The sequence below is a fragment of the Phoenix dactylifera genome, chromosome 3 (genome assembly GCF_009389715.1).
Source record: "Phoenix dactylifera cultivar Barhee BC4 chromosome 3, palm_55x_up_171113_PBpolish2nd_filt_p, whole genome shotgun sequence".
Lineage (NCBI taxonomy): Eukaryota > Viridiplantae > Streptophyta > Magnoliopsida > Arecales > Arecaceae > Phoenix > Phoenix dactylifera.
The window spans coordinates 23,380,509-23,392,510 of record NC_052394.1 but is presented as its reverse complement, the minus strand read 5'-3'; the positions used below and the strand labels follow the sequence as shown (position 1 = coordinate 23,392,510).

Sequence of the window (12,002 nt, the reverse complement as noted above, 5' to 3'; positions counted from 1 at the left end):
TTGAAACTGAAACTTTAAAGTTTAAAAGGTGGTTATTGGTAATAGTGTTCCCTCTTGTAATGTTATCTTGGGCTTATCAGGTGACAGGATAAATACAGGCCTAGAAAAGTCAGCATTTTTTATGTGTATTCACATCTATGCAGAGGTGAATTCTGGGTTTCAACTTTATCAACTGCATATTTAGCTGTTACCTATAAATTTCAATTGATATCTAATAGAACACCTGACCTGATTTAGGATAAGTCTAAATTGATTTGGTTCTTCCTTTTCTGCTTTACTTGATGGAACAAATTCAATTGGTAATTGATAGTTTGTTCAAGTGTCTTTTCTTGAATATAGATCTGGTGATATCATTGTCCTTGGACAAAGTTTTTTTTCTAAAAAAAAGGAAAAAAACAAGTAGTAGAAGTCCACGCCTTGGCTGTTTGAAGTACATGAAAAATGGTTGTAGTATCCAAATGATTGCATTGAGAAAGGGTAATAAAAGGGTATGAATAAATTCACGGTGTATAACTATGTTATCTGCCTTGGGCACTGGGATTGTGCTTATGTAACTTCAGCATGTTAGTTGATGACCTTTCTTTCCATGCATCTGGAAATGCTTTTATGTATATTTTTAAACTTTTATTTTGTGTCAAAGGTTACTTTTGGTGCAAAACTATGAAAACTTCGGTGCTGATCTACTTTTTTTTTCAATTTTCATGTTAACAGGATAGAAGCAAGTGGTTCAAGGGACTTGTGAGTAGCCTTTTTTTTGCTAGCATTTTCTTTTCTTTTCATTCGTTCACATGATTTCTCCATAACAAAGTAATCACAATCAACTGTGTTAGCTGTATACATCTTGTGTTGCTAGTTGATTTTCTTTTAATCCAGTGCAATTCAGCTAGTTTAGTCATCCTTGTGCAGTGCAAAATATATTTACCATTTCTGGGCCTTTTTTGCCTATTCTGTTTTTTTGTTTTATAGCTTTGAACATATGCAGATTCTGCTTACTGCAGTTATGGCTGCCTGCTCGTCATTGATTACTGTAGTACTGACATAATTGATGGCACTGTCCACTCAGGGTGGTGTACCTGCTTCGAATCTCACTAGAAACTCATCTGCCACACACCTGCTTCTTAAACATTTCCTTCAATTTTTTTTTGGAGAGACCCACTTCTCCTATATGCACCCAACTCTGCCCCCACACTTGCCCCTACTTCCGGTAACTAAGATTTGTACCAATATTTCTTGGTCATAGAAGAACAATATTTACAGTCATCTAATGGCAGGGGTGCAACATCACATCTAGCAAGAAGTCAATCCATGTTATGAGCTATTTTTGCGAGTTTATTCTACTGCTAATGCTAAAAAAGTTTGACTTACCTTTTGGTTTGTTAGGATCTTTAAATAGGTGCTAGTCCTATTTGTATGTTTGTTCTACTAATTTAGCTTATGAGGTTAGGTATATCCATGCTCACGGTACTGGAGATTCTGACAAATCCTTTGTCTACTATTTGATAAGCGATGAAGAAATAAAGCAAGAAATTCAGATCTTGTTTCTCAGTATTTAATGTATGCTATAAGCACTTTTTAATAATGTGTATCTGATCTATTGGTTTTTCTTTTTCAATTATTCAGCCTTGGGAAGTAAGAATGAAGAATGCTGATGAGCAAGGAACCCTTGTGTTTATTGAGAATTTTGACCGACATTATACATCATCAGAAATAGAGGTATGCTTCTAAATTTGATTAACTCGATCTGTATTAATTATATTTAGTTTGATGTTGACATGGGGCAAGTTGTTAGAAAATCCGGAAAGATTACAAAAGAGATCACTTCTAATATCAATGAAATTGAGAAATTAAAAAAAAAGGTTTAGGAAACATACATATTGTATTGATCTTCTTGTCATATATGCCACAAACATATAAAAAAGTAAAAAGGACTGTGAAGCAAATGCTAATAACAAAATAATAGGTGCAACCTATAAATGAACATACATAGCTTTGACAATTCAAGGAGCACGTGAAAAATATTATAATGCTTACGGGGCAGCAAAGCTGCTGGGAAAGCTACTATCAGGGTAAAAGAATCATCAGGAGAATATTTTTTAAAATATGTTAGATGGGACCTGATGGGGGGCAAAATGGATCGTCCTGCTCACCACAGTAGGGCCACCCAATTTTAGCCAAAATAAACCCCAACACCGGTTGAACTGGGCCTCGACCCGCTAAGAGTCAATCAGAGCACGAACTTTGTCAAGGGCTCAGTTGACCTTAGACAGGTCTCTCCGCTGCTGCAACCTGCGTGAACCTTCTCCGATGTTCATAGCAAGGCGCCCCTCGTGGGACGAAGCCGTGAGGAAAAAATTGCCGTGCACGAGCAGCTCGGTGGAGAGCAAGATATTGTCCGCTTTGGAGGAGCACGCACGTGTTAACTCTTCATAGACAACGTGCCCTAGCCAAGCCTAGGGCGGCCCTATGTTTATCAGCGCGCCCCGACCGAGCTCGGGGTGCCTTATCCAATAACGCGCCCCGACCCTTGAGCTCGGGGCGCTTTGCCGATCACATCTCGGAATCAGGGATGCTAAGCCGACCTTAGCATCCGACAAGCTGACCTCATCAAATACATGATGCGACCTCACCGAGCTCGGCCTCGCCTACGGCCGCATCCATGAGCATGTCTATACCCGCCTACGTGGCCGTACGTCGCAACGCCTTCGCACCATGCTTCGCTTGCCGGCCAACGACAATCAAAGACAACGCCATGCTGCTCCAGCCATACCCTGCTACGATTGTCAACGCCCTACCGTTCACAAGAACGGACTGCACGGTGTACCTCAAGCAAGTTCTAGCTATGCGCAATCTGGCTTAAAGCCATCCCCTTTCATGATAAGAATGGGCCACACCTCCGCCACCTGGACGCCTCTACAGGAACTATAAATAGCCCTGTAAGATAACATAAAGTGGGGGACTTTTGGAAATCTATCCTAAATCCACCTTAACTTGATCGTCGGAGGGCCCTCACCGGAACCGCCGGTGAGGCTTTGTGCAGGTACACCGTCGCGTGGGAGGTGGCTCGCCTTGTTCCTCGACATTCCAGCGGCTCCGTTGACTCCTCCGGTGTGGTCACCCTCGGGCCAAATTTGAACCACAATAGGACCGATCAGGCATGGAAGAGTAGGAGAGAATTGGCTTTATGGTTGATGGACATTAAATACTTTACCATGTCCTGTCATGAAAATATCTTCAGATGTTGGGTGGCTCCCGTGTGTAAAACCTTGCACAACAGGTAGTGAATTTGATAATTTCTAGGAAGATGAGGTAGTTTGCCCTTCTTAGAGCTCTTTCTTATGTGTATAGGGTAATATGATGGTTGGCTTTGAAGTGTCTGGACGTGATAGGTAACGTGCGGTTTGTGCCCTGTAGGGTTGATGGAACTTCACATAATAAGGCTAGCTTATGGTGGACAAGACTTTGTAGTTCATTAGCTAGATCCCTGATATCCTAGGGCTTTGGAGGAAGTGGATGCAGTTCATTTGGAAGATTGTTTCTTTGATAGAGAACACAATTCTGTCACAAAATTTAGTTGTTCTATATAACTCATTGCAAATTTTGACAGTACCTAGTTAATGTCTCAAGTGTCCAATACTCATGAAGCTTACTCTTCTGCATTTGCTTGCGGCACTCTATGCTATGAATTTTGAATATGCGCTTTGTCTTTTGGCCTTTTATCTTCCTAATAATGATACTGAGAGTTCATATGGTTATAGTTTACAATCTTAGTTGTCAAGGAATTGCAATGAACTGAGGGCGATTGAGCCCAAAAGCTGGCTAAGCTACAAGGGTGAAGTTCAAGTTGCACTGGTCTAACATGATGAAAGCTAGAACCCTTGATGCACTATATTTAGATTGATATTGTACCATGGGTTATGTCTAGTAATTGATCTTTGCTTGTGTTTCTTTTTTCCGGGGCGTTTGGTATGGTGTGATCGGCCTAGAATCAAGGGTGATGAGGGTGGAGGTGATGAGATCACCGCGTTTGGTTGCACCACGGTGATCATACGTGGCGGTGATCCTAAATCACCTCCACTCCTCAAATCACCGCCCAATCCGGTGATAGGATACCTGTCCTTGAGGTCGGAAATCCAAAATCACCTCAGGGCAGTGATCCTAGGTTGAAAATTATAGACCAAAATACCCCTCAACTTTTTTTTATGCTCGAGTCGTTATCTTTTCCCCATCTCCGCTCCGATCTCTCCCATCTCTCTTCTCTCCTTTCTAGCGAGCGCAAGAAAGGAGTCCGAATGCTAATAAAAAAGGAAGGCCTCCGCCTAAAGGAAAGCTTTCGGGAGGCAAAGAGAAGATAACCATGGAAGGAATGGAGAAGGCAAAAAGACACCGACTTGCGATGAAATAAAGAGGAGAGAGGAGAGAGAGAGAGGGGGGCGGGGTAGGGAGGTTTCTTGCCCTGTTTTCTGTGTCCGACTGTGAGATTTGAGGAAGCAAAGGCTCCATATAAAACGGGAACAAGAGCTGGCCACGAGTCTTCCCCCTTGATGGAAAGGAGGTGGAGAGTTTCCTTCTGTGGTTGAATGGCTGCTTGGGGTTGAATAGTTGTTGTGCTGTGATGTTGCAGTTGTTGCTTGGGTACTCAAAGGGGAGATGGCGGGATGGCATTTGTATTAGTTAGGTGGAGTGAATTTCTCATAATGCCCCTGCCTTCTCTAGTGATTTGTCCCTTTCTGGACAAATTCTTTCGTTTACCTTGACCATGAAGTGCTGTGGGAAAACCTTTTCCTATTCTGCTCTTGCTTGACATGGTAAACATTATTGAGAAGCATTATCTCAGTTATTTAATCAGTTTCATGGGCCTTCTTTTAGATTAATTACTTTTCCGTGCTTCCATTCAAGAATCATATTAAATTGAAGAGGCACTATTGCTATCTAAGGTTAGAGCACTATTGCTATCAACCATAAATAGATGGAAACAATGTTAAAGATCTATAGAAAATTTTATTAGCATAAATGGTCGTCAAAGAATCAATTTTTTTTTTTTACAGGGGATTAAGCAAAATAAACTTATTAAGGGCTACTAAAAGTAGAATATGTGACAAAATTATGGAGCTATTATAAGAATTAGCATATTGACTTATATTTTTGATTCATGAGAATTAAAAATACTTAAAAAATCTATTTAAGATATATCAGGAGTATTTGTGGTATTATGTGGTCGGTGATCTTAGATCCCTGTACCATACCAAACAAGTTACTCATGGATATCCGGAAATTTTTAATCACTGGACCATGGCCTACCAAACACAGTGATTTTAGATCACTGGGGATCAAATCACCCCAGTATTCGGATCACTAGGGATCTTAGATCACCGTGGTGATCCTGTTGGGGTTACCAAACACCCCCTTAGGGTTCATTTGGTTGGGGTATGTCAGATTACAGAGTAATCTAACGATTACTGCGCATCATTTATTTTGGAAAATGATTGCAGGGGTAAATAAATTTTACACGTTTGATTGGTGAAAAATTAAATTTGGAAAATAGTACTAGAAAAAAATTACTATGTTTGGTTGGGGGTAATTTTATATAGAAATATTATTAAAATTTCAAACTATGTCCTTGAATAAATAATTCAAGTAATGACTTTTTTGTTTGGTCTATTTGTTGGCCATTTATGGTCCACTTCTGTGTAGGCTATTAATATGGGCCATTCAGAATATTCAAATATATCTACATGAGTTAATGAATATTTTAAAATTGATTATACTTATATTAGAAAATGTATTTTTTATTATAAATAAATTTTAGTATATTTTTGGTATATTAATAAATATGTTAATTATAAATTTTTAATATATTGATTAACAAATATATTAATATGCTAATAATATTATTATTTATAAAATTATTATTTAGAATTTAATATTTAAATTTAATAAATTAATCTATTTTATTAATTATAATAAATAACTTATAAATATATTAGCTATAATAAATCATATATAATTAATATAGTTATTAAAATTAGTATATTTATTAATATATTATAGTTAATAAACTAATTATAAATATAAATAATTCGTATAAATATATATTAATTATAATAATTCATATAAATATATAATTATAATATATTAAAATAATATATATTGATCTGATTAATGTATTAATTATATAATAGAATTAATATAATATGAATGTAATATAAGTGGGGGCATTTCTGTCAAGCAATGATAATTTCATATTACCTCTACTTGATAATTTGGAATGGGAAAAAATACCACTTTCCTGGTGGTATTTGTTTTACCTTGTCTCAGTAAACTAGACGTGGGATCCACTATTTTACCATCTCTCTCATTATCTTTTCGTACCAAATAAGATTTATTTTTCTATTCCAGATTACCCCCAACCAAACGAACCCTTAGTGTTTTGCTTCCAATGAATTAGTATTAGATGTTTTAATTCATAGGATTCTTAATGGTCTTCCTCTGTAATTTGTCTTGTATATAGGATATCTTCTATCGTGCTTTCGAACAAAGTTGCAAAGCAAGGGTCATTCAGCAGGCTACATTTCAAGATCCTAATTATGGTATGTTATCACACAAAACCATCTGGTAGTACTGCTTGCGTTTTAGAAACTTTAGGAGGAAAAAGAATAGAATGGGAACTGAGGAAACATTTTCATTTGGTTATTTTTTATGACTGCTTTGCTAAATGCATGACCACTAAACTGCTTTTCCTTTTCTCTCTAGTAGAACAATAGTGATGAATGTTCTTGCGTCATAGGTCAAGCATATGTGATTTTTAGAACAAAGGAGGCTGCAGATCTGGCTGTTTCAAAAATCAACATGGGATGTATGATGCTACCAGATGGAAGGTATCCTCTTTCTTTGATTCTAGAGAACTCTTTTTTCTTTATTACTATAGATGTGCATCAAGTTAGGTTGCTACATGAGCTTGTAGTCTATTATCAACAATTTTATGGTCCCTTTCCCATCCCTCTATTATAGTACTGCCTAGCATGCAGTAGGCACATTTTTGATGCAGTTATGTGGATAAAAGTTGTTTAATCCACTGTCAAATTCTACAAGTGCGCAGTTGAATTCTATATACGGTACAGTGTTTGGCAGCATTGATTGTAGGACATCATTCACTGTCATTAGTTGGAATCTCTAACATTCTCGTATATCTTACAACATCTTTATGATAAATAACTTAAAGTCAAGGTTGTCAAAAGCAAAAAGTGCCCTTAAGGTGACAAGAATCCTATATCATGTGGCGCTAAGTGCCAAAAAGGCAGTTGCCTAAAGAAAGCAAGGCACTAATTCAAGAGAAGTTCAATAAATATATATTAGAAAAAAATACTGTATCTGAAAATAATACAAGCATTATATGATTAATTATTCAAGTTTTCAACATAAAAAAATATAATTGCCTTGTACATCAGATGTTGTGTTTCAAATCTTTCTAAATGTCACATTGAAATACCACTTCAGCAAAAATAAATTGGACATCTTTAGTAACAAAAATTCAAACACGAAAGCAATATACTACTTCCCAATGGTCTTATATTTCTAAATAAAGCATGTCATTAAAAAAAGAAAATCATTGAACATTCTAGAGTAGCCCTTTTATTTACAAGAACTTTAAGAGACCAAAATAGCCCTCAAAGTAAAGCTCGCAAAGCATTAAAAGAATCGACGAAAAATGGATAGGAAAGATATTGGTTAACATTTGAGAAGCGCTTGCCTAGATGCCTCTCGCATTTCCAGGGTGCTCGCCTGAGCAGTGTCTTAGAAAATTTGCCCCACTTGGGGATTGTTAAGGTGCTTAGTGGCTTTCTCACCTTGCCTGAGCACATGGGAAAGAGCCTAGAGTGTCTTTGACAACATTGCTTAAATTGCAAACCCGTTCAATTTATTGGAAGGTAATTATTCTATAAGCAGCTACTTGCTGAATTATTATTAGCAAAGTGCACCTTGGAGACCACTTATCCACTAAAAAACAATATTTGGACAAAAATTATGTAGGAGCCTGTGTAATGGAAGATGTTCTATATGGTAGCTTCTTAATTGGTATGTTGTGATTTATAGAGATGCATAGTTGCAATTGACTTATTAGTGTTTTCATTCCTTCCTGAGGTACAGTGAACCGGGGCTTACTTCGGATAGCTTTATTAGTTAATCCATGGATAAATATTAGAGATCATTTTTGTTTGTTGGGTTAAAGTTCTTTAGGGTATGGTTGGTGACCCAAATGCGATAACCACAGTGATATAAGATCACTAGAGATCCTAATCCTGGGGTGATTTGATCCCTACCGATCTAAAATTATTGTGTTTGGTAGGCCACGGTCTAGTGATTAAAAATTTTCGGTTATCCACGAGTAACTTATTTGGTATGTTATAGGGAATCCAAGATTATTGGCCATATAATACCAAAAGTACCCCTGACATCTCTCATATGGATTTTTTATGTATTCTCAATTCTCATGAATCAAGAATGTAAGCAAATATGCTGTTTCTTATAATAGCTCTATCATTTTGTCACAGACTCTACTTTTGGTGGCCCCTACATTTGGACATGAATCACATGATCTGCAGAACACTTCCATTTTTTTTTGTTCATTCACATGTCCTAGATGCAAAAAAATGTCCTAAATGCCAGCAAAAGACATGGGTATTATGAAGGGCATTTTGGTCAACATATTTCGGTCAATGATCACCACACTGGGGTGATGTTGGATACTCGTACTCAAGGATGGGATTCCTATCACCGGGCTCGACGGTGATTTGAGAAGTGAGGATGATCGAAGATTACCGACACGTAGGATCACTGGGGTGCAACCAAACACGGTGATCTCATCTTCTCCACCCAAATCATCTTTGATCCTGGGTCATCACTCCATACCAAATACCTCCTTAGGGATTACATTTAAGTTTGATAACAGTCCCAGGCCAACCTAGGCCCATGACCGGGCCGATAAAGGTTCATGCTTACAACGGCCCATGGGCCTAGGCCTAACTCCCCCCAAAAACTAGGCCAGCATGTCTATAGCCTTGATGTGGGTTGGCCCAGGCTTAATCAGACCCGTGAAAATCTAAATCCTACATCGATTTTCCCTCCCCATCCCTAGTTTTATTCTGATGAGTATGAACCAAGGTTCGCTGAACCGGTACCAAAGGAGGTATCGGATGGCGACCGATTCGGCATGGTATGGATTTGTACTATTCTATTTTGGAGCGTACTGACATGGGGTCAGCTGGAGAGGGCAAGGGAAACCCTAACCCAGCCTAGAGAGAGAGAAAGAGAGGGTGGGAGGAAGGAGCTTATTGGAACATGAGCGGCGACAGCGCGGGGGGGGGGGGGGGGGTACCCATATCGATCCCTGACCGGTTCGGTTTGGTATGCCCCGAACCAAGTGATTTAGCACGGTTCAACATACCTTGGTCTAAGCCGTAGGTGGCCGGGACCATCATCAAGCAACAAGTGATGGAGAGGATGAGTAGCAAGCAATGAGCAATGGAGGGGACAAGTGGTGGGTGGTGGATGTTGAAGGATAGGATTGTGGTTGCTGGTAGAGAAGAGGAATGGTGGGCGGTGAGCATGGAGAGGGTAAGAAAGGAGTGGTGAGCAGTGGAGGAGAGAAGCGAGAGGCCAAAGGTGGATAGTGGGCAGTATAAGATAAGAAATGGTGGGCGGGGGTGGTGGAGGTCCTTGATGATGGGGATGGGGTTAGGGGAACATTGGAAGATCTTGTTGTGATGTGCATGATGGGTAGAGAAGCCCCCTGAAATTTGGCCATGGGTTGGGCCTGGCCTAGGCCTGGGCCTATATCTTCAGGACCCAGCTCAGCCTAGTCAAGCCTGAGCCTAATAATTTGTTTAATGACTTGGCTTGGGCCAATCTAAGCTAATTCGAGGCTGGGCCTTAGCCTGAAGAGGGCCAACACGGGCCAGGCCCATTAACAACCCTAGTGACATTAGTGGAAATTCATTTTTCAGCTTAAACCTGTTTTAAAGTAACTAACTTAGGTAGTATCACCATGTGGGGGATATCTCAGTTGAAAAACTTCCTCTACTGTAATGTATTCTAGTTTCCTTTTTGTTCCTAATCATTTAGTTCCCTGCATATGAGATAACTGCAACTTAATTTTTGATAATTATAGCTTGAAGATTTTGATTAGTTTCCTGGATATTAGAATTTTTTACCCAACATCTTTATATATCCTAGATCACTAAAGCTGCCCCCCTTCCCCTCTTCTCTCTCATTTTTGAAGGTATTATAATGATTATAATTGTTCGTCTTCCTCCCTCTGGTTTGGTGCAAACTCTTGGTTTTTGCAGACCCCTTATTTGCAGTAAAGGCATGTTGAAGATGCCACAGCCCAAATCATCTACATTGGCTGGTCATTACTCTGTCAAGCTCAAGCCCCAATTGCAACGAGAGGAAATGGTGATTATTATTGCTTTTCCTGAATTAAGCTAGATCCATTATCTTCTGGCCTTTTTTTCTCCTCCTTCCGAATGCTCAAGTTGTTTCTGTTTTCAGAGAAGGGCTGTATCAACTTCACACTGTTCCCAGCCTAATACAATTGAATATGAAATGGCCATGGATTGGATTCTTTTACAAGAAAAATCTGTTAGATGGTGGGAACGGTTATTTAAGGTTGTAACATTTGAAATATTTTAGTGGTATAAAAATAATACTATCATACAATAGTTGTGTTGCCCTTGGCTTCCTTGTATTTAGAGTAGCTTTTTGTCTTTTTCAGGGGCATGGTTATGAGCGGAAGCAAGGTACAAGGAGCCTGAAGCTCAAGTAAAGAAGCAGTTGAATTACTGCATCCCTCGGCTAGCCACACCAATGTTCCCTTTTTCTAGGTTTGAAAATTTTATCGTTGATCACAGTTTACTAATTTTCAATTTAAGAGTAAATTACACTGTTCTAAAATTATTTAAAAACACATTAGAGGTTGCTTATTTTCTCTAGGGGTCTGATGGGAACCTTCTAGTTTTGTTCATGGGGATTGTATACTCCAGGCTGTTTTTGGATTCTGCATATGAGCCTGGGAGATTATTGGGTTCATCGAGTACAGTGTTAATGATTCTTCAGTTTTTTGTTCAAAGAAGAATGAGATGGCAGATCCTCATCCAGTTCGGCATTTGAGTCTTGTGAGGTTTAGCAGCTGAGCATTCAAAGAACTGAGTAGAGGAGGCCACCAAACCTCCTCCACTTTCAAAATATCAAGATTCATATCCACCATCTGTAGGTTGTAATATCACACTCTGGTAGAGTGGGCTACCCATGGTTGGCTGCATCAATTTGTTTTTTGTATTATCCATGACAGTCATGCCTTGATATTTCAACCCTAAATGTTATTAGCAATCTAATGTCAGATGAGGTGTAAAATTTGTAGGTTGTTGGATGTATCTACACTTACATGCACATGGTCTAAATTGAGCAGAATATACAGTGCTGGCTAGTCAGTATATACTTGAGTAGCAGATGAAAAATTAAATTTGTTGTATATGCACTTTCTTTTACAGTATTATCAATGATTTTTTTTTTTATTTTGTTTGTTGGGGTATTGGGAGCAGTGTATTTATGTGAGGGCATGGGATGGTGAATATAGCATCCGCATTTGGGGATCATTTATCGTATTCAGTTTTTTTAACCTACTTTTCCTGTTAAACAATTCTACAATTGAAATCTGTTTTATATGCTAACACAAAAACCATGTAACTTGTGTCGGGTTGGGTCAAGTCAGGTTGGAACTCAATAAACTTGGATCCAACCCAAAATGTGAAACAGGACCTAGCCCTATGGATCCTTAAGTCGGGTCTGGATTGGGTCCAAACGGGTCGTATTGGGTTGGATCACTGGTCAACCCAACCGCTTTGCAACTTTAGCTGTAATTTTAGGTACGTTAGGAAGCGTCTAATTTTGATAAAGCTATATAATTGGTTGAGAGATCACAGCTATCCATTACATGTGATGTGCTA

At 38.7% G+C, this 12,002-nt stretch overlaps 1 protein-coding gene across 4 annotated transcripts in view; it reads left to right on the top strand.

Annotated features, from left to right (window-relative positions):
- LOC103704130 (protein ANTI-SILENCING 1-like) overlaps positions 1 to 11,570 on the top strand; it is a 33,544-nt gene extending 21,974 nt beyond the window's left edge. For 2 of the 4 annotated variants that reach the window (XM_039125068.1, XM_039125070.1), the window contains exons 6-13: positions 712 to 738; positions 1,621 to 1,713; positions 6,509 to 6,587; positions 6,785 to 6,875; positions 10,344 to 10,452; positions 10,549 to 10,665; positions 10,772 to 10,880; positions 10,990 to 11,570. In XM_039125068.1, coding sequence (XP_038980996.1) covers positions 712 to 738; positions 1,621 to 1,713; positions 6,509 to 6,587; positions 6,785 to 6,875; positions 10,344 to 10,452; positions 10,549 to 10,665; positions 10,772 to 10,822 — 567 coding nt within the window. In that variant the 3' untranslated portion in view covers positions 10,823 to 10,880; positions 10,990 to 11,570. Of the gene's footprint in view, positions 1 to 711; positions 739 to 1,620; positions 1,714 to 6,508; positions 6,588 to 6,784; positions 6,876 to 10,343; positions 10,453 to 10,548; positions 10,666 to 10,771 lie in introns of all 4 variants that reach the window. The other 2 variants (XM_039125069.1, XM_026803460.2) reach the window with 2 other exon arrangements.
- Positions 11,571 to 12,002: the final 432 nt, after the last annotated feature.